The 20,354-nt window shown below is 50.5% G+C and overlaps 4 protein-coding genes across 4 annotated transcripts; 2 read left to right on the top strand and 2 right to left on the bottom strand.

Moving 5' to 3' along the window:
- Positions 1–3,594: 3,594 nt before the first annotated feature.
- On the top strand, positions 3,595–6,707 carry GUITHDRAFT_100553 (hypothetical protein; the record flags this gene model as incomplete). The annotated part of the gene is made up of 5 exons (XM_005840492.1): positions 3,595–3,650; positions 3,704–5,650; positions 5,744–6,414; positions 6,459–6,532; positions 6,606–6,707. The coding sequence occupies 5 exons, from the start codon at positions 3,595–3,597 to the stop codon at positions 6,705–6,707; spliced, it is 2,850 nt and encodes a 949-aa protein (XP_005840549.1).
- A 1,088-nt stretch (positions 6,708–7,795) lies between these two features.
- Positions 7,796–9,120, top strand: GUITHDRAFT_160869 (hypothetical protein; the record flags this gene model as incomplete). Its single annotated transcript, XM_005840491.1, has 8 exons — positions 7,796–7,823; positions 7,872–7,909; positions 7,954–7,997; positions 8,076–8,576; positions 8,629–8,800; positions 8,849–8,892; positions 8,946–9,018; positions 9,067–9,120. Exons 4-8 carry the CDS (start codon positions 8,260–8,262, stop codon positions 9,118–9,120), a joined length of 660 nt encoding a protein of 219 aa, XP_005840548.1. The 5' UTR covers positions 7,796–7,823; positions 7,872–7,909; positions 7,954–7,997; positions 8,076–8,259.
- A 1,919-nt stretch (positions 9,121–11,039) lies between these two features.
- GUITHDRAFT_160868 (hypothetical protein) lies at positions 11,040–13,998 on the bottom strand (the record flags this gene model as incomplete). Its single annotated transcript, XM_005840490.1, has 20 exons — positions 11,040–11,072; positions 11,222–11,303; positions 11,460–11,520; positions 11,591–11,618; positions 12,096–12,149; positions 12,200–12,253; positions 12,305–12,334; positions 12,392–12,452; positions 12,499–12,560; positions 12,607–12,676; positions 12,720–12,777; positions 12,833–12,900; positions 13,081–13,127; positions 13,174–13,233; positions 13,300–13,377; positions 13,422–13,499; positions 13,547–13,670; positions 13,724–13,756; positions 13,801–13,878; positions 13,988–13,998. 20 exons carry the CDS (start codon positions 13,996–13,998, stop codon positions 11,040–11,042), a joined length of 1,170 nt encoding a protein of 389 aa, XP_005840547.1.
- Positions 13,999–14,332: 334 nt separating this feature from the next.
- On the bottom strand, positions 14,333–19,443 carry GUITHDRAFT_132677 (hypothetical protein; the record flags this gene model as incomplete). The annotated part of the gene is made up of 14 exons (XM_005840489.1): positions 14,333–14,395; positions 14,572–14,626; positions 14,692–14,785; positions 14,835–14,905; positions 14,950–15,013; positions 15,063–15,123; positions 15,178–15,490; positions 15,610–15,694; positions 15,745–15,823; positions 15,895–16,084; positions 16,274–16,458; positions 16,560–17,183; positions 17,605–17,653; positions 17,780–19,443. 14 exons carry the CDS (start codon positions 19,441–19,443, stop codon positions 14,333–14,335), a joined length of 3,597 nt encoding a protein of 1,198 aa, XP_005840546.1.
- Between the last annotated feature and the right edge of the window lie 911 nt (positions 19,444–20,354).

Below are 20,354 nucleotides of genomic sequence, written 5' to 3'. Positions count from 1 at the left end.
TACTGATTTTTAACTTAACTTTGAGTAAACCACGAGTGTACGACAACAGGCTGGGCGGGCCTAAATTCGGATGTGGACCAGTCCTTTTGAAATTTAAAACACGTCCGGAGTCCGGACACTAGTAGTTGAATCCGGCGCGGACCGCCGGGCCGCCTTTACTCAAAGTTAGTCAAAAATCAGTACGAGGACAATCGGGCATCTTCGGGCCCGGACTCGGTCCCGGGGGGCCCCCGGCCGCGTCCGATCCGCGCCGCGAGCGCGGCACGCCTCCCGCGGCGGCCGGTCACCGGGGGCCTGGTTCCGACCCTCAGTTGTTTTTCTTTCCAAGACTTTGGCCGGCACACTATATACTTTCTTTAAACTCTGAAGGTTTTCTGTCATTTTTATTGTTCACCACATAATTGGACCACCCCCGGGGGCGAAGGGGGGTTCGATGACCTTTCAACCTCACAAGTCCGCCTCGGAGTGAAAAACACTTGAACAATTTCGTTTGAGAGTCTTGCTGCATCCTTCAACTCTCATCTTCTTCAACAAGATTATATTGCAGTGCTATGAATCTTTTTCTTTATTACATGGATGATCAACGATTTAAAAATGCATTGACATCACTTTTCTTCCATTGTCGCATTTTTCAAACATAAGTTGTCCATTTCAATTGTCCTTGTCTCCTCGTACGTGCCTTCGACTTAGAACTCACCAATTTGAAAAAGCCTTTGTCATATGTTTTGAACCAATGTTGAGCTTCAGCCAGTGTTGGCCTTGCTACAAAACTTCTCCACCGTTCAAGTTCTGCATCTCTGTTCTCTGATTCCATGATTTCCCTCCTCACGAACCTTTCAAAAATTTCGACAAGAACGGTCAAGTCGCTAAATCTCCTTCCTTCTTCTTTGGTTTCCATATGCGCTCTGCTCAATTCCTTCAAAGCAGGATGTTTCTTCACAGTGTCACCAAAATGCCATGCAATCCATGCGTTCTCCCACGTTCCAAAATGTTTGGTGCCGTTGAAACCTGACACGTTTGCATCTTTCCAAGTTGAAATTCCCATGTCATGTGCAGAATGTTCATCCTCACTTGCGGAGCCATCCCGCCCCGTCATCGTATCTTCATTTGCCTGTTGATGCTCAGGAGATCTGGTAAAATTATTTGTCATACCCCGCCCCATCATGTTGTCGATCTTTTTATCCATCCTATCGAAGGCCTTCATTATCTGGCGATGGCGAACATCGTCCCCCATCATCGCGGCAGCTCGCTCACTGCCACTGCCACTGCCACTGCCACTGCCACTGCCACTGTCACTGTCGCTGCCACTGCCACTGCCACTGCCACTGTCACTGTCGCCACTGTCAATTCCTTGCAACTCACTTTCCTCTTCTATATCGCTGTGAGTTTGACGGCGACGTTTGGTAGCACGAACATTTCCGTCAATCTTCCTGAGGCGTTTCTTCATTTTGCTTATTTCCTCCTTGAGTCGTCTGACCTCCTGTGCAATCATCTTGTAATGCAAGTTCTGCATGACATGAGGGGGGCAACCAGTACTTCTCATTTCGATGCCCGGGTCACCAGGCAACCCACACTTCACTCGACGCTTCAATTCATCCAGCATCCCTTCTGTTCGAACCAATGCACAGCTCCACATCAGGTGATGCTCGTCTAATCGAGTCTTCAAATAGTCCCAATGATAAACCAAGCTCGCGAGAGCATGTTCTGCTACACCTCGAAATTCCTGCCTGATGTGTGGGAAGCACGATTGAACTGCGTCGCTGACATAACTGTCTTGCTGAGGACCAAAGTGAGGTGGAAGGATAGCAAATTCTTCAGAATCGATGCGCAATCCTGCCGCTGTCCTTCCAACAAAAGCATCCCCTGCGAGCATATAACTCATTTCAAATGTCACTAACTTAGCAAAATTCTACCTGCTGCCTCGAACTTGAAGTATCGATCATAAACCCCTCCATTTGCCCACCCAGCTCTTCCTGTAAGTGCCACTACAGGTGGGCATTGGGTACTTCCACTTGCACAGAAGGTGGCAGCGCCCTATACCGGAAGTAAGCTCGAGTCACTATTCACCACAAACTTGGCTTATTCACCTTCCTTACAGAATGTGTTCCTATCTCATCAGCTTTGATCCCCAGCCTTTCCATTTCTATACACACTCTCCTCCGGCACGATAACAAATCCGTTGAGCTCCTGGCTGCCTCCGACTCTTCACCGTCGCCTTGTGCTGGTACCGACATAGTTCGGTGGAAAGACATCAGAAATCTATCATACTGATTCGTACCTGTGCATATGTGAGACTGATCCCCATTGAATGAACCATTTCAAAATACCAGGAAATAGCTTGTCGTTATCACCAACCTGGTCTTGGAACCTTGGGATAAAATCCTGTTCTTTACATCCGCAATTACCTTCCTCCAATTTTGACTGCTTGCAGGGGCCTCGTTCAAACTTGCAGAATCAGATCTATCACTCCCAGCATCGGAGAGTGCTGGACTCTCTCCGATAGGAACTGCTGGAACAGCACCAGCATCTGCATTGTGTCTTTCTTCAAGCTCCTTCTCTCTTCCAGACGCGAGTGGCAGTTCGCATCCACACCAACTCCAATCTTCACAACCATTGATTTGGTTAGCGCAAAGGTGATGAAAGTATTTCGAGCAAGCCGTGCACTGGATGAGAGTACTATCTCCTAATTCTGCCGGAGGTATCTTGCATTCTGTTCCAAACAAGCAAACATGGCTCGACGATGACATGCCAGGAAGGATGCGATGCGGCTGGCGGCTTGTCAGGGTATCCCGGAGGAGGGTGGGGTCCCCCCCAGTAATATTGCTGATTATAGTAGTGTTTCTCAAAAAGGCCGGCGCCCCTGATTGAACATGTACCCACCCCAATCTTTTCGGATAATAGCCAGGAATATTAAGGGGTGATGTTGCCGGATAAATTCATCTAATGGAACGATTAAAATTGATAGGGTACCCACCACCCCTTCAATACCCAAGAATTATCTATACGTGACCCCTCACACTGACCATAATTAAGAGACTAGGTAGAATTATTCAAAACACTTTGCCGGCGCCGGCGGTTGCCCCGGCATTGCGCCGGTTAAAGTTATGGAATTTTTTTTTTAAATGCCCCGAGTATTTTTTTTTTCAGCCTGTTTACCGCTGCCGTACCGTAGTGACCAAAGTGACCGACAGTCACGGCCAGCGGTCACCAAGTTGATGGTCACGGTTTGACTAGTATGTTTGACCATATTTGACTATAGGCCCGGGTCAAAGCTACAGCGGCTGGAGTACCCCCCCCCACATCCACCTCGGGCCTCGCCGCCGCCCCGGGCCCCCCCGGCCCTCACCCTACCAACTTACCCACCACTGACCCTATATGTTTGGAGCCTGTCACCTTGCTTGACCCTAACCCCCCGGCTGGCATGATATGACTAGCGATCACACCGGTACCGACCATCCGATCCTGTCAAGTATTGTCAGTGTACCCTACCTCCCTTTGAACCCCCTTGTTAGATTTCAAGTTTCAACTTGTTCCGTGTTCCGACAAGTTTGGCTAGACGCTGAGTGCTGCCTTTTCTTCTCTATACCCCGCTTGATGAGGCGAGCCTCTCTCTCTTATCACCCTCCACGGGAACACGCACTGAGCAGCAGGTCTCGTGCGGGTCGTGTACCTTCAGTATCTCCGATGAAGGATTGCTGTCAAGGGCGGGCAACTGCGAGCAAGCGACGTGTCAGACACTGCGGCTGACCTATCGAGGGATCAGCAACATATCCCAAGGAACTTTCAACGGCCTGTCAAGCTTGTACACTTTGGATCTATCCCACAACCAGCTGAGCTCGCTTCCGGCGGGGGCGTTCCAGAACCTGACAGGCTTATACCAATTGAAGTTGGATTACAACCAGCTGTCGAGTCTAGAGCGGGGGTCGTTCGACGGCCTGTCAAGCTTGCACACTTTGGTTCTTTCCGACAACCAGCTGAGCTCGCTTCCGGCGGGGGCGTTTCAAGGCTTGGCAAGCTTGTACGAGCTCAGGCTTGACTACAACCAGCTGTCGGGTCTAGAGCGGGGGTCGTTCGACGGCCTGTCAGGCTTGTACACTTTGGTTCTTTCCTACAACCAGCTGAGCTTGCTTCCGGCGGGGGCGTTCCAAGGCTTGGCAAGCTTGTACGAGCTGTGGCTGTGTTACAACCAGCTGTCGGGTCTAGAGCGGGGGTCGTTCGACGGCCTGTCAAGCTTGCACACTTTGGATCTTTCCTACAACCAGCTGAGCTCGCTTCCGGCGGGGGCGTTCCAAGGCTTGGCAAGCTTGTACGAGCTGTGGCTGTATAACAACCAGCTGTCGAGTCTAGAGCGGGGGTCGTTCGACGGCCTTTCAAGCTTGCACACTTTGGAGCTATCCAGCAACTTGCTGAGCTCGCTTCCGGCGGGGGCGTTCCAAGGCTTGGCAAGCTTGTACGAGCTCAGGCTTGACTCCAACCAGCTGTCGATTCTAGAGCGGGGGTCGTTCGACGGCCTGTCAAGCTTGTACACTTTGTTTCTTTCCTACAACCAGCTGAGCTTGCTTCCGGCGGGGGCGTTCCAGAACCTGACAAGATTGTCATATCTAAGCCTTCGCCGAGGCATGACATCGAGTCTAGAGCGGGGGTCGTTCGACGGCCTGTCAAGCTTGCACACTTTGGATCTATCCTACAACCAGCTGAGCTCGCTTCCGGCGGGGGCGTTCCAGAACCTGTCAGGCTTATACCAACTGAAGTTGGATAACAACCAGCTGTCGAGTCTAGAGCGGGGGTCGTTCGACGGCCTGACAGGCTTGCACACCCTTTATCTCTACAAAAACCAGCTGAGCTCGCTTCCGGCGGGGGCGTTCCAAGGCTTGGCAAGCTTGTACGAGCTGTGGCTGTATAACAACCAGCTGTCGAGTCTAGAGCGGGGGTCGTTCGACGGCCTGTCAAGCTTGTACATCCTTGATCTTGCCAAGCATCAGCTGAGCTCGCTTCCGGCGGGGGCGTTCCAAGGCTTGGCAAGCTTGTACGAGCTGTTGCTGTATTACAACCAGCTGTCGAGTCTAGAGCTGGGGTCGTTCGACGGCCTGTCAAGCTTGCACACTTTGATTCTTTCCGACAACCAGCTGAGCTCGCTTCCGGCGGGGGCGTTCCAAGGCTTGGCAAACTTGCAATACCTGTACCTTCACCCCAATCAGCTGTCGAGTCTAGAGCGGGGGTCGTTCGACGGCCTGTCAAGCTTGCAGTTCCTTGGCCTTACATCCCAACAGCTGAGCTCGCTTCCGGCGGGAGCGTTCCAAGGCTTGGCAAGCTTGCAAACCCTGTACCTTGGTTACAACCAGCTGTCGAGTCTAGAGCGGGGGTCGTTCGACGGCCTGTCAAGCTTGTACTCTTTGTTTCTTTCCTACAACCAGCTGAGCTCGCTTCCGGCGGGGGCGTTTCAAGGCTTGGCAAGCTTGTACGAGCTGTACCTTGGTTACAACCAGCTGTCGGGTCTAGAGCGGGGGTCGTTCGACGGCATGCCCAGCATATATCACCTGGATCTATCCAGCAACTTGCTGAGCTCGCTTCCGGCCGGGGCGTTCCAGAACCTGACAGGCTTGAATTCCCTGTACCTTTACTCCAACCAGCTGTCGAGTCTAGAGCGGGGGTCGTTCGACGGCCTGTCAAGCTTGTAAACCCTTGATCTTGCCAAGCATCAGCTGAGCTCGCTTCCGGCGGGGGCGTTCCAAGGCTTGGCAAGCTTGTACGAGCTGTGGCTGTATTACAACCAGCTGTCGGGTCTAGAGCGGGGGTCGTTCGACGGCCTGTCAAGCTTGCACACTTTGGTTCTTTCCTACAACCAGCTGAGCTCGCTTCCGGCGGGGGCGTTCCAAGGCTTGGCAAGCTTGTACGAGCTCAGGCTTGACTCCAACCAGCTGTCGAGTCTAGAGCGGGGGTCGTTCGACGGCCTGTCAACCTTGTACACTTTGATTCTTTCCAGCAACCAGCTGAGCTCGCTTCCGGCGGGAGCGTTCCAAGGCTTAACAAGCTTGGGAAGTATAGACCTTGATTATAATCAACTGTCGAGTCTAGAGCGGGGGTCGTTCGACGGCCTGTCAAGCTTGCAATCCCTCAGGCTTTCTAACAACAGGTTGACATTCATCCCCTCAGATGCTTTTGCAAGCCTTCCCCCTCTCAAGTATTTCACCTTGTCGTCCAACCCTCTCGAATGCGTGTTCTCTTCGTGGCCCTCTTCCGTCGGGTTGGACTCGAAGCTCCCTGCCTGTGCCATCACGACAAGCACCTCGGACCAGTCGCACCCCGACACCGCCGGCTGCTTTCTCAACGCCACCTGGGAAGAGATTGTCGAACATAGCTGGGCTCCAGCGGATTCATTGGCAGGCTCGGGCGACACGTCGAAGTTCATCTCAGGTACACGGGCATGCTGCCCTCGCGCACCCTCACGTTCTCGACAGGAGGATTGGGCGAGCTGATGACGATGGACGAAGAGGAGGTGTGGGTGTGTCAGTTTGGGCATCACTGCGCAGTGGTAGGTGACTGGCACTGAGAGACTCGAAGAGCCCAGAAAGACGGGAGCCGTGCTGACGGCTTGTTGTGTGCAGGAGAAAGGAGGGAACGAGACAGACGCTTACTGTTTCATCTACAACGAGACCGGGGAAGCGTTTCGAGAGTGGGGCCTGGCATCAGAGCTGGGGCTGCTGTGAAGGAGGGAGTCTCGCGAAGTTGAGGCTTGTCAAGTTTCGTAGCTGAGTGTGAGTTGAAGTTATATGCACACGTAGTGAATGAGTCATCCGTGACGGTCGCAACGTTTGTGACACAAGTATGCAAGTTTCAGATTCGCAAAGCTGCTAGGCTTGCATTCCGGGCGGCGGCGGCGGTTACTTGGCCCCTCGGAGCCCCTGTCTCTGACTATCGAACATTTATACCCCACTTGATGAGGCGAGCCTCTCTCTCTTATCACCCTCCGGTAGTGCGCTACTTACTACTGTACAATATGGGGATCCCACCCTTGCGGTGTCCCTTCATGCGGCGATCAAGCCTTTCGGTGAGGAGAGCCTGACAGCAATATCGTGTGCAGCTACAACTCCAAGAGCGCCACCCACTTCTCCGTGGTGGTTTCGTTTACCTCCCAGCCAAGTTGACGAGTTCTCTGTGTGTGGGTGTGAAGATGTGCACTCGAATCTGCTGCAGTGTCGTGCAGGGTCCACCGGATCGGATTTTCCCCGCTAGGGATTCACATGAATGACGCAGCGCTGTCCAGCGACGAAAGGGATGGCCGACTACGAGACGGACGAATCCAGCGGCATGATCTCCGAACCAGAAGCAGTGAATAAGCAGGATGTAGTGACCAACTACAACTACACCATGACCGCCATCCTCTCCGCGATCATCCTTATTTTCTACCTTCATCACGTGAAGAGCGCAAGCCACGAGATCGGGAAGACCCCCCCCCACACACACGGCTTCCCGAACCTCCACACACTGTACGGGACGCAGGCTTACGGTGAAGGCATCATCGTCTCGACCCACATCAACCCCTCCGGGATCCGATCATCACCCTGTTGAACATCCTGCGGCCGCGGATCGGACTCCGGGGCTCCGGTATTTCCTTTATTAGTCCTCATCTCCTGTCCACTGCAAGTTGCCTTTATTTCACCTGTGCGGGCCCAGATAAAAAATTTCCCGCCATGGCGCTGGTGCAATGAACAGGGTTGCGCGGATTGGTAGAGTGGGGGAGGAGGGAGGAGGAGGAGACGGTGAAGATGAGATGAACTATCGTGTACTTCTTGTGAAGTTCTTGGAGGAGATAAACGAGCAAGGTACAAGTTGACTCAGTCTGAAACATCTAACATGCACCAACAACGAAGAACCAGCTAAGGTTGTGCAAGATGATGAAGAATTCTTGGTAAGTTTCAAACTCAGCCTCGAAGATCTCACGATGTCGTGGAGATTAAGGGGCTCATTTCTGTGTACAAGCATCTTTCATCCGACAGGTGATTTTGTACATACTTACTCCTGCATGCGTTCAGAATTGTATCTTTGTTTTTCACTGGCTTGACATGTATCCACAGCGAGAAAGCACTCTCACTTCAATGTATCGTTGCCTTGTGCTCACTAATACGGAACGCCACGAAGTTTCTCATCAACGATGAAGACTTGAATCGTTTCTTGCACGAGTTGACCTCGGACAACAACAAGGCGGGATATCAAAATGAAAGGATTAAGCTCCTCCTCTTCCTCCTTGTGGACATTGCGATGTTTGTTGGGAGCAGTGAAACAGCAAACCCTCCATCATACGATCTTGCGGTTTGTTTCTGCTCCAATGTGATAGGAGCCTTCACAAGCATCCTCGACATGCTTGACTCGGAGAGTGAGCAGATTGTGCGAGGAGTGGTCGCCCTTACAGTGAACGTCCTATACATCTTGTACACGCAGCAGGAGGGGAAGGAAGCTTCCATGAGCATGACGGACTTTAAAGACCAGCTGCTCAACCATCGCAACGGATCATTCTTCGGCGAGACTTTGCTCCAAATCCTCAACTCGCACGAAGGAGAGAAAAACGAGGCGGAGAGGTGTTTTGAACCCAACCTGACATAGAGAGCCGTTGTGAACATGCTGCGGCAGGATGCTTGTGGCTGTGCATGTCCTTCTTTTACAAGAAGACAAGAAAGAGAACCATCAAGGATCTGTTCGGAGAATCATTTTCTTTGACAGCGACCTTCCCATCCTTCTCACAGTAGCTTTGCGCCTGTTGTCTGAGGAGGACGATGAGTCGCAACAGACTCTCTTGATGAAGGTGGGAGATTGAAATGTTGTCATCGACGTCTTGATAGTGCATGACAAGATCCTGTTTGACTTGATGTCCATGGAGACAATACAAGGGAACCAGTGCGTGCAAGGGGAATCATTGCCCGTGTTGCGAGTCTGATACAAACTGACAGGATGACGTGTAAAGATATATCATTGACGATGAACAACTTGTTGGAATCCTCAAGAGTAAGCAGACTGGTCAAGGTAACAGCCCTCGACACCGAGTGAACTTTTGTTGAGCATCTCCCGCAGGACCAAGCAGAAGAGTTTCTCACGGAATTCATTCACGTGTTGGATAGACAATGAAAGAAGCCCACGAGGCAAGCTGCCATCGACCTCTTGATAAATATTCCTCCCCTCACCCTTGGCCTTTACCCTCTATCTTCTCCTCTCCGCTCCTTCTTCACTCCTCCTCCTCCTCCTCCTCCTCCTGCGCCCCCATCGTTCACAATCAGTCTTCCCGCTCCTGATCCTCAATCCCCCCACTTCGACAACCAACTTCCCCCTCTTTCTCCTTTCCTCTTCCTTCGGCTGTCCTCTCTCAATTCCCACAAGGACAAAGTCTCCGGGAAAACTCATAGACTGAGTCGCAAGTGAAGGGAGCACCTGAGAAGAATAGAGAATTAGACAGCAGAAGAGGAGGATGGAGACTACAAGCAGAGACAGCAGAAGAGGAGGAAGGAGACTACGAGCAGAGACAGCAGAAGAGGAGGATGGAGACTACAAGCAGAGACAGCAGAAGAGGAGGATGGAGACTACAAGCAGAGACAGCAGAAGAGGAGGAAGGAGACTACAAGCAGAGACAGCAGAAGTGGAGGATGGAGACTACAAGCAGAGACAGCAGAAGAGGAGGATGGAGACTACAAGCAGAGACAGCAGAAGAGGAGGATGGAGACTACAAGCAGAGACAGCAGAAGAGGAGGAAGGAGACTACGAGCAGAGACAGCAGAAGAGGAGGATGGAGACTACAAGCAGAGACAGCAGAAGAGGAGGAAGGAGACTACGAGCAGAGACAGCAGAAGAGGAGGATGGAGACTACAAGCAGAGACAGCAGAAGAGGAGGATGGAGACTACAAGCAGAGACAGCAGAAGAGGAGGATGGAGACTACAAGCAGAGACAGCAGAAGAGGAGGATGGAGACTACAAGCAGAGACAGCAGAAGAGGAGGATGGAGACTACAAGCAGAGACAGCAGAAGAGGAGGATGGAGACTACAAGCAGAGACAGCAGAAGAGGAGGATGGAGACTACAAGCAGAGACAGCAGAAGAGGAGGAAGGAGACTACAAGCAGAGACAGCAGAAGAGGAGGAAGGAGACTACGAGCAGAGACAGCAGAAGAGGAGGAAGGAGATTTTGACAAGCAAACTTACCGAGAGGAGCATTGTTGATGAGACATTGCATCCTCTGCCTGTAAACACGAAAGAAAAAGTCAAACGCGGGTCGGAGTGACACAATCAGGACGTGTTGAAGGCCGGGAGGTCCGCGCCAAAGAATTCTCTGTTGCATCCCTGAGGAGAACAAATCAGCAGTCGGCACTACCCGGGAGGAAAGCAAACGGACATGCAGACACTGAAAGTTCTTCTCTAGCTCTCTACACAAGTTGATCCGGTTGCTGTACTCTGAAGTGACAGATTTTAGTCTTCGTCTCTCCTCCTCCTCCTTGTTCTTTTCCTCTCTCCTCCTCCTCCTCCTCCTCCTCTTCCCGCAGTACTATCCCAGCCCCTCTCAATCTTATCGCCTTTGGCACTTCCTGGTCTTCCTGCACTCCTCTTACCTGCGTGACAAATCTTGCCGATACTGTTGCATGTTGTGTCGCAGTTAGCGCCAAGTCTTCCAACCTGAGGAGGAGCAGCAACTTCACATTCATGATTTGTACTCTCATCGTACAGTGACGGTTGTTGTGATGTTCGATCTCCACCATCATCATCTCCATCGCCATCAACAACATCATCATCATTATCACAATCATCACCATCATCGCCACCACCACCATCATACTCTTCGCGATCATCATCACAATGTATCAACGCGTCATTGCGATTTTCACCTCCATCGTGAAGTTGGCAGACGCAGGGAGAGGCTCAAAGATCGTCTAGAAAAGTCTCAGGCAAGCGACAGAGCGATTTCAATTTCTCACGTTCTCCTCGCTGATGGTTATCACTTTTGAGTATCTGCTGCCAACATTAGGAACGTGAAACGGGCACGGGGAGTTTCCTTCTATCGCAATCATGAAGGAATGTTGTCAGAGTTCTTGAAAGCCTGTCAGAAGAGTCATCAAACATCATCTTCTTCAAGAATGATCTTGTTTTCAATGTCCTCACCGCTCCCGTGGGTCGAGGAAAGTTTGATGAATCCACGATCCCTTTCATAGCATTTCAACTTGAAATTCCATTTTGACACTTATTTACCTGAGAATGCCGAATGTGTACAACAAAATGTTTCGGAAAACCCCAAAATTCATAACCCGCAGCATTTAGTTCGTAGTTGTGGCTGGAAAGAAACGATAGTGTGAGAAAAACATCGTCTGAAGCTTTCAACAACACAATGGGCGACAGGAGTCAAGATTTTGCTGAATGAAGTAAGAATAAACCAGCAGGCATATGTTTGAACTCAATGAAATAAATAGGTGTCAACGTCATTGATCACCTGGCCTTATCATTGCCGTAGCCAAAGAATCTCACATCAAACCTTGGGATCGTGCGAGGAGCTGCAATGGAATTCAGGAAATAATGACGAAGACGAGGTCAAAACCTAAAATATAGGGCTCGTAAGGAAACCTGTAGGATATTCTGTATGGATCTGTCGCTGTCATCCACTGTATGTTGCTAGATTAGAATGGGGTAAACTCTCATTCAAACATCATACAACTCTCATTCAAACATCATACAACTCTCATTCAAACATCATACAACTCTCATTCAAACATCATACAACTCTCATTCAAACATCATACAACTCTCATTCAAACATCATACAACTCTCATTCAAACATCATACAACTCTCATTCAAACATCATACAACTCTCATTCAAACATCATACAACTCTCATTCAAACATCATACAACTCTCATTCAAACATCATACAACTCTCATTCAAACATCATACAACTCTCATTCAAACATCATACAACTCTCATTCAAACATCATATCATTTCATGACAAAATTTCAAGAATAACAGACTCAACCAAGAACACAACTGCACTTCTGGACAGCAGAAATTCAAGATGTTGGTAATGCAGAGACAAGAAAGAACGAGAACACAGATCATCGGAAGTGGACCTTGTCATACTGAGTGTATTTGTGCGCAATGTCCCGTCCTTTATCATTGTGGACCTGATAGTCAACATGTTAAGAGGAGTAGAAAGTATCACAGTGAGGACAACCTGATGAATGCGACTTCCCATCTTCTGCAATTCGTCGAAGTTTGGTGGGACCGTCTGCAAAATGTTCACAACACAGTACAAAGGTTGTGTTTATCATGCAAGTACCTGATCTGCCCCATCAATCTCGAACGCCGGCTGTTGCAACGGCGGTATCAGTGCATTATCCGACAGATCGATGTTTTGACGGCTCACCAGCACGTAGACTTTTTTGTCATGAGCTGCTCCAGTGGAAGCAAGCTTCTCAACAAATGATCTTTGCATCTAGTCAAGCAAGGAACTTCCCTTCAAAGTCATGCTACTTTGTGGCTTCGTAAATGCCTTCGCTCGGCACAAAATCTACGTCCGCCAAGATAATGAAATCCTGCGCTAGCCCTTCAAGAGCCGATGACAGAGGACAAAAAGTTCACCGTGTTTGCTTTGTTGATCGCAACATTCCTCAGCGTGTTCACGGGATACAAGCCTTGCGAAGCCCCGACTCTGCAAGAAAGTCAGCAGGAGACACAGGAAGAAACGACGATACATGTGAAAGTCCACTCGATCGAGTAAATCTTCAATATCCTTTGTGTCTTTGCTGACATCTTTCAACATACAACTCACTGATACTGTAAACATGCTTGCTGTAGTTCAGCAAACCTTGACTGTACAGGGCTGCAGAGATCGGCCCAGTCCACCTCTCCAACATCTTCTTGAACACTGGGATCCTGCGGAGTGATTGAGTTCATAGCAGAAAGAAGGGGAGAGAACAAGAAGTAAGAGAAACAAGTGAGGGAGGGAACAAGAACAAGAAGGAAGAGGAGGAGGAGGAAGAGGAAGAGGAAGAGGAGGAAGAGGAGGAGGGGGGGGGGGGGGGAGGAGGAGGAGGAGGAGGAAAAGCACGTTACCTATCTGTCGTCAGTTGAGTGACCCATGTGACATCGATATTGCTCTTCTACGAGCATCCGTCACATATTGCAAGCAACAGAAGAGTTTGAAACCGGTCTGTATTTCGCATCTCTTGCCTGGCTCGTGTATACAAGACATTGAAACCCATGCATCTGAGAATCAAGCATCAGGTACTTCTCACTCCGACTTCTCCTATCATCTCCCCTCCTCTTCCTCACCTCCACGGCGAAGTTCATCTCCTCCACCTTCAGCGACGGCTTGGAAGCAGGGGAGAGTGGGCCATTTACGGAAGGGTCCTTGCGGTCTGTTAGAGCACACACATGACATGAAAGTCTTCAACCTCCACGAGGCCTTCCTGCTCGAGCTTGGGGATTTCTTTCTGCTGCTTTAGCGCAGCCTTTGCATCCTCGGAAAGCTTCTGTGTGGGAGTGAGCGGATCTCCTCCCATCATGCTTCTTCCTTCACCTTCACTGTTGCCGTGTGTGTGTCCACATGCTCACGAGAGCGAACTCTGCGCGAGATAGGAAAGGGGGAGAAGAAGGTGTCCGGAAACGCACAACCCAGGTACAAGTACAGCAGTATGGGAGCACTGCAAGAATGATATCACCGCTATCTTACATGAGGGATTGAAGGTTTTCTTACATGAACAGTATCACTGGGAAAGGGATCTCAAACCTTTCGAAACGTCATCATGGTCTGAGGAGAAAAAGAATATTCACTTGCCTTGCACTGAGTGGGCCCTTCCGGAGTATTCGTTTCGGTCTTCGAAACATTTCAAGTCGAAAGTGCTGCTCTGCCTAACATGCACAGTGTAGAGCTCCTATAGGATCAAGACGTTACTATCAGCTGCCAAATTTCCTCATACTTCACATCCTCCATTCATCTACATGACAGATCCCTTCACACCCTCCCCGCATCCTCTATGTCCTACTCTGCAGCCTTCTCGTCACATCCACTTGACATCTACCACCGTCTCCTTCCATCTGTGCTTCTTCCTCCGCTTGTTCCTCCTCTCATGCTCCCTCCCTCTCTCCCTCTCCCTCCTCTCTTACCCCGTTCCGCCATCATCGGAATTTCCAACTATTTTGCTCGGAACCTCATCAATATTTTATTGTAAAGATAAGTTTTCGAACAATATTTTATAGTGGATCTTTACTGCAATCTATTCCTTCGCATCAAGGGGGATGCGCTAATACAGTAACGTTTTGTAACGGTTCATGCTGGGCAGCGCTCACTGCTTTTATTCAAAGGTTATGAGCTCTCGATTCGACAAGCCTCGGCGACCGGCCGCGTGCCAGGGCCGCTGCGCGTTTCCTGCAGCACGTATCACGATGGAAGTGAGAACAGCCTCTCCTCGGAGCTCTAACTTGTCGACGGCTCTCCTGAAGACTTGTAGGATGCAGGATTCAGATGCGCGAAAGTTTTGATAAGCAAGCTGGTGACAGAGAGATGTCACGGCATGTTGACAGTGAGGGAGGCACGATAAGGACCTGGAACAGTCTCTCGAAGTGTTCAGGCTCATACGCAAATTCCATGAAGTCACACCTGAAATGTGGTGAACATCGCAGAGAGAAGGGATGATGAGGAGGAGGATCAGGGGGAGGAATCACCATGGTGTATGTAGAGGATCCAGATCTTCATCGACTTCTTCGTTCTTCACGAGTGGCATGTAAACGATCTCTGGAGCGCTGTCCTCCTCAAAGCCTGCAAGTTCCTTCAGCCTCACAACCAACGGCTCGTCCTCCTTCTCTACCTAGCACTGTGCATCTCCTCCTCCCGATCTCGATGAGATCTTGATCTCGGATGGAAGGAAACGGCAAGTCCCTGCCGCTCACATCAGACCTTCAGTCGACTTCTCTACATCTCACCTCTGTTTCGCATATTCCTCCGCGGGCTTCAAGACGTCAAACGAATCGTTCACATCAGCTTCTCCTGTTGCCAACACGTCAGTCAGCACACCACGGCAACGAGTCTTGCCCACCTGACGTCGAGCGGGAGTCCAGCAGGATTATGACGTCACTCGCACGCTCCCTGCGCAGAAGCTGCGACAGTCATGTCAGTGAGCACGGGAAGATGACAGGAGAGGTGAAGCGCACAGCAGGGAGAGGAGCGTTCATGTGAATTCCAGCATCTGTCAGGCGGAGGTCCGACGTCTCGGCATCTGCAGCGGTCAAGTGGTGAGGATGCGTGAAGGAGCTGGAAGGCTTGCTGGGAGGACAACCGGTGCAAGGATCCTCCTCAAGGTGTGATGGATCTTCGAAGAAAGGATTGAAGCACTGGAAGGGCTCCACAACCCTGATCGATCCTGCCCGAGAACTTGTCTTGACTTGCGACACCTCGTCGATTGCCTGGTCGGACGAGTTTGAATCCAAGATGTTGAAGGTGTCGTGTATGATTTGTACAACATCCCTACAAAGAAGATGTCAGGATTCAAAACACGATGAGCGATGGGTATGAATGCAAGCTTGTTAGTCATGTGCAACAAGCCCATCGGAGATCATGCAAGGACGAGAAAAAGTCGTTCAAACCTCCGACTTTGTGCTCTCGAAGACGTATTCCGATAATTCTTCTTCACCTCCTCTGTGCTGGCTGTGAAAGCAGCTCCCCATATGCCTGGAAAAGGTGAAGGAATGACCTTTGAATGACCTTCTGACAAGGCTCACCCATGCACACTCCTAGAGGAAACTCGGGAGTGACAGAACAACTTCTGCCTGAGTGAAAACTTCTTCCAAGCGACCAAATCTTCATCATATCGTCAATAATGCGACGATCGAATCCCTCTCCTCTCCTCTCCTCTCCTCTCCTCTCCTCACCGGAATTCTTTTGCCAGTCTGACTAGACGAGAAGGAGAAAGGAGAAAATTCATACCAATGATACTCATTGCTCTCCTCCCCGTCAACCTTCTTATGGTCGATGCCAACGGCTACATAGAGGGGAAATGGCCTGTCATGAAGTTGTAGACTTTCGATCTGACTGGAAAGGCCTCGTTCCATCCTCCATAGCCTACAGAAAATCTCAAAATCAACTTTGAAAACAAAGACAGGAGTTATCATAGATCATCAGACAAGTAAGCCGTCACTCCTGCTGTAGAAAGAATTTTCGTATTCCACAAAACTAAAAAGTTGAACATACTGGCACGTAGCAATTTTCGATTGTTCTCATATACTATTTGACATCTCAATGGTTTTGAACCTGTCTTTCGGGCAAGGGGGCAGCCAAGCGTTGGCAGCAAGTAGGCCATACATCTCGACGAAAGAAAGATCGCCCACCCCCCTCATCCCTTCCATCCTCGAGTTCGCACTTCGCTTCCCTCCCCTCAGCCTCGAAGACCAGGCCGTCCACTGCTTCACCTCCTCCTCAAACGCATCTCGCGATTCCTGTTGAGCTTCTCACCAGTTTGCCCGATGACAAGGGGGGGAAGAGGAAGAGAAGAGGATGGGGAGGGTGAGAGGAGAGTGAGTAAGTATAGCAAGCCCACCTGCCGCAACTTGAGAGAGTGAATGGTGCTTTGGGCTTGCATGATGGAATTGTTCACATGTAAACTCGCGTCTCCAAACAGCTGAGCTACTCCCCGTACATGCTCGTCACTCCAAAACAAGCTTGATGAATCCATTTTGAACGTTTCTATCCCAAGATTCGACAGCAGGATGGTTCCTCCGTTCTCGTCTTCCTCCATCGCCTCCTCCTCACCTGCACCAGCAGCTATCGGAGGCTGATTCTCGCTCCCTCCGAAAGAACTGGCCGATGTTAACAACTTTGCTCTGAGCTTCATATATTCTTTCCTCGTCTGTACATCAAACTCAAGCTTTACATCTCTTTCCATCAAAACTGCGTCCTGCCCTCCCTCCGCCAGCGCTGCTTGCAAGATAGGATGCCGCTGGAGGCAGAGGCCCAGCCATTGTCGCAGAGACTTCAAGGATTCTGCACATGACCCCTTCATATTCATCCAGCAAGCCTGCCAAAACTCGATTTGTGAGATGTCGCACATAGCCAAGATGTTCTCGACCTGTAGCCATGCTGATCCAGATAAACTTGCTGAATAAATACAGCAGTCAAGAATACCAAGTTCACTTGCAGCCAGCAAACATCCCAGCGTGAAAATCTACAAGAGTATCAATATCCGTAACACTTGCACGCAAGGTTGATTTAGATAATATCCTCCTTCATCCTCTTGCACAATCATCATTATCATCGCGATATCTATCATCGTTGTGACAAACATTATCATCGTTGTCATTGTCATCATCTCCATCCAACTTTCATACCATTGCGCGGACTCCTCCTCCGCTCGAGCAGAGTGAGATACAGGGAATGTCATCCTCACAGAGTTCCTCATTGAGCAGCGAAGAGAGTTTTGCCCGAACAAACTCTTTCCTCTTTTCAACATAGCTTCTCTCCTGCGCATCGAGTCCTTCCTCCTCCACCGTAGCGACTTTTGTCCACTGCTCGTCTAGTCGTGAGGAGAAAAACTCAAGTCGTTGCTGTGCATGGGGATGTGCTTGAATGTATATGTTCCTCTGCACCTTGTTCATGGCATACACTCCATCAAATCCAATAACGTGCGCAATTGACCTTGAAACAGACAAGTTAGTACTATCTGATGAAATTTCACAAGTTAGCCAACGTCTTTCACGAAAAACAGGGACAGGTCAATGGATAGCATCAGATGTTTCCCGTACGACCAAGATTGCATCTTACCTTATTGTCGTGTAATCGGTCGCGTATTGGCCTGGCATTGCTGCGATGAAAATCTTCTTAACATACTTGAGAGGATCCATGACGCAAAGACGTTGCAGGTTCTCTTTGGTGATGATTGGAGGGAGGTAACTGCTCCTCCTCGATGCAACAATCAAAGCCTTTTCTCCTTTCACACTCTTCACTTTGCAGAACGCTGCCATCTCAAGGCAGACGACCTCTCCGGCTCGGAGGAGGTACGTGTCATTGTCTGCAGGGATGTACACCCCAACATGCAGCATCTCGGTGCAAATATTGCAGACTGCAAGGGAGCCCGCGGGTATCGCTTCCTCTGGCATGTCACCCACTGGATCTCCCTGCTTGTACTGGATGCTGACATGATACTTCTCCATCGCACGTATCACCCTCCGCCTCAGCCACCTCCTCCATCTCGAATAGTCATACGGTCCGCACACGTTGCTCACCGGCTGACGGATTATGTTGTCATTCCCTAGAGGAAAGTTGCTCGAGTAGAACCAGCCCTCCCCCTCTTCCTGCTCAACCTTTTCCCCTTTCCCCTCCTTGTCTTGTTCCTTCTCTCCCTTTTCCAATGTTCTTCCCTCCTCCCTTCCCTTTGAGAGCCTCGGACTGTCGATCACCCACTCTCCGTCGGCTGCTCCTGCAAGTACCTGGAGGTCCCAAGCGCACTCCTTCTCAGTGAGGGAGAGGGAGCGAAAGGAGACGGCTGAACTGCTGGTATTATGGAGGCCATGAGGATGGCTGTCGCTCAGAGAAAAGAGAGAGAACACGTCTTTTGCGACCTCGAGAGCACTGCCCCACAGTTGCTGCCCTTCAGCCTCCGCCTTGCCCTCCCTAGAATCCGAAAGCTGATCCGTTGGCTTCATCATCTCCGTCAGTTGTGAGTTCAACCCCATCCACAAGGTAGCTATACTGTTGTCCTGAACGTTCGTGTCTTTGCTCACTACTTCTTGAGCTGCCTTGATGTCTTCAGGCGTGATTGTTTCGGCGTTCATTTGAACCTTAGACTCATCAATATCTTGGAAACATGCTTCTCTCTCTTGTTCTTGGTCATTTTCTCCGGCCATTACATCTTGGTTCTTGCTCGCCTCAAGGTCCACATTCGAGCAGAAGGAACCGTAAGATAGCCTCGAAAACGACGCATCCGACGCGAGTCTCCCCCCAAAGATCTTGCTCGCTTGCTGCAGCTTGGCAAAAGGATAGATTCCTTCCACTCTACTCAGAACTGGAGTCTTGGGAGGAGGGTCTCCCACAGGAAGCAGCGGAAACTCTCCCCAGTCAAGCCAAGGAGACCTTCTTTGAGACTCAATGTAGCTATCGATCACCACGACACATTCCCTCTCAACATCACAAGCGTTGGAAGCACTTTCCTGAGACTTCTGAGCAGTAGCGAGCCATTCTTCTACCAATACGCTCTTAACATTGCTGGAATCAAAGCTTCGAAGTACATAATTCTCGCTGTTGTCCTTGCCTGATGAAATGCTTTTCAATTCCTGACACCCAACGTCACTGTGTGCCGAGAGATGTTCCAGCGCATCGGCACTGAAGCAGCCTTCACTGCCAGCATGTGTAGGCAAAGACTGGCTGGACCTCGGACTTGTTGAAGCATGGTACCAAACAGGTCTACCGGGATCTCGTTTTGCTGGCATGAAACGAACGAAGTGGGATAAAGTTGTCAAAGGACGATCAAGTTGAGCCTGCTGACTGCTCTAACTCACATCGTCAATATGACTTGTAGTCTGGAATGCTTCATACACCTCTGTATCCTCCTCCTCTCCCCTCCCTCCACCTTCTCCTTCCCTCTTCGTGCTGTCATGAACAAAGCATGGTTTGTGGGCGCATTCGAGAGGTAGGGGTGGGTATAAACCCAAGTTCAGCAGATTTGGGTGGGGGTAGTAGGCCCTGCATCGTACCTTTGCTGGGTGGGTGATCTTGTTGTGGCAAGCAAGGGGTGATATTTCATAATAAATGCACCGGTGCTGGTGAAGTTACCAGATTGGCAAGGGGTATACATGGGTACAGGGAGGAGAACTAGGGGTAGTATATCCAAACAGGGTGGTCCTATGGGCCCGGTTATCAGAGCCAGCTCCGACTGAGCCGGGCCGCTCCGAGCCGAGGGCGGCCTGACCGGGGCCCTCGTTTGCTCAAAGTTAAGTTAAAACTGTACTCGAAGACGAGTCCGACTAGCGCCGATCGGACCGCGGGCCGTGAGTCTACGGGGGCTCATAGGCGGCGGCATGATGTGGCGTGCCGCAAGGGGAAAATGATGCGCCTACTCGCCAAGTTTCCGATGATTTCCGCGGGGGTGCTGACGGCGAGAGCGAGTAAATTGTGTCACGTTCATGACAGTGACTAGTGCGATAAATCTTTCATTGCTGGATGGACTCGCCGAAGACGAGTCACTAGCCCCGCGGCCGATCGGACCGTGACAGTCCGACGGTATGGAGGCGGCATAGAAATGCGCCTACCGTACCAGGGCCTGCCGCTTCGCCGGAGTCACTGCACTGCGGCAGGCTTTCTTAGAGACCGCGGCTTCTTTCCTGCGACCGCACAGCAGTGC

The sequence above is a fragment of the Guillardia theta genome (assembly GCF_000315625.1).
Source record: "Guillardia theta CCMP2712 unplaced genomic scaffold GUITHscaffold_5, whole genome shotgun sequence".
Classification (NCBI taxonomy): Eukaryota; class Cryptophyceae; order Pyrenomonadales; family Geminigeraceae; genus Guillardia; species Guillardia theta.
This window is presented reverse-complemented; position numbering and strand designations above follow the sequence as displayed.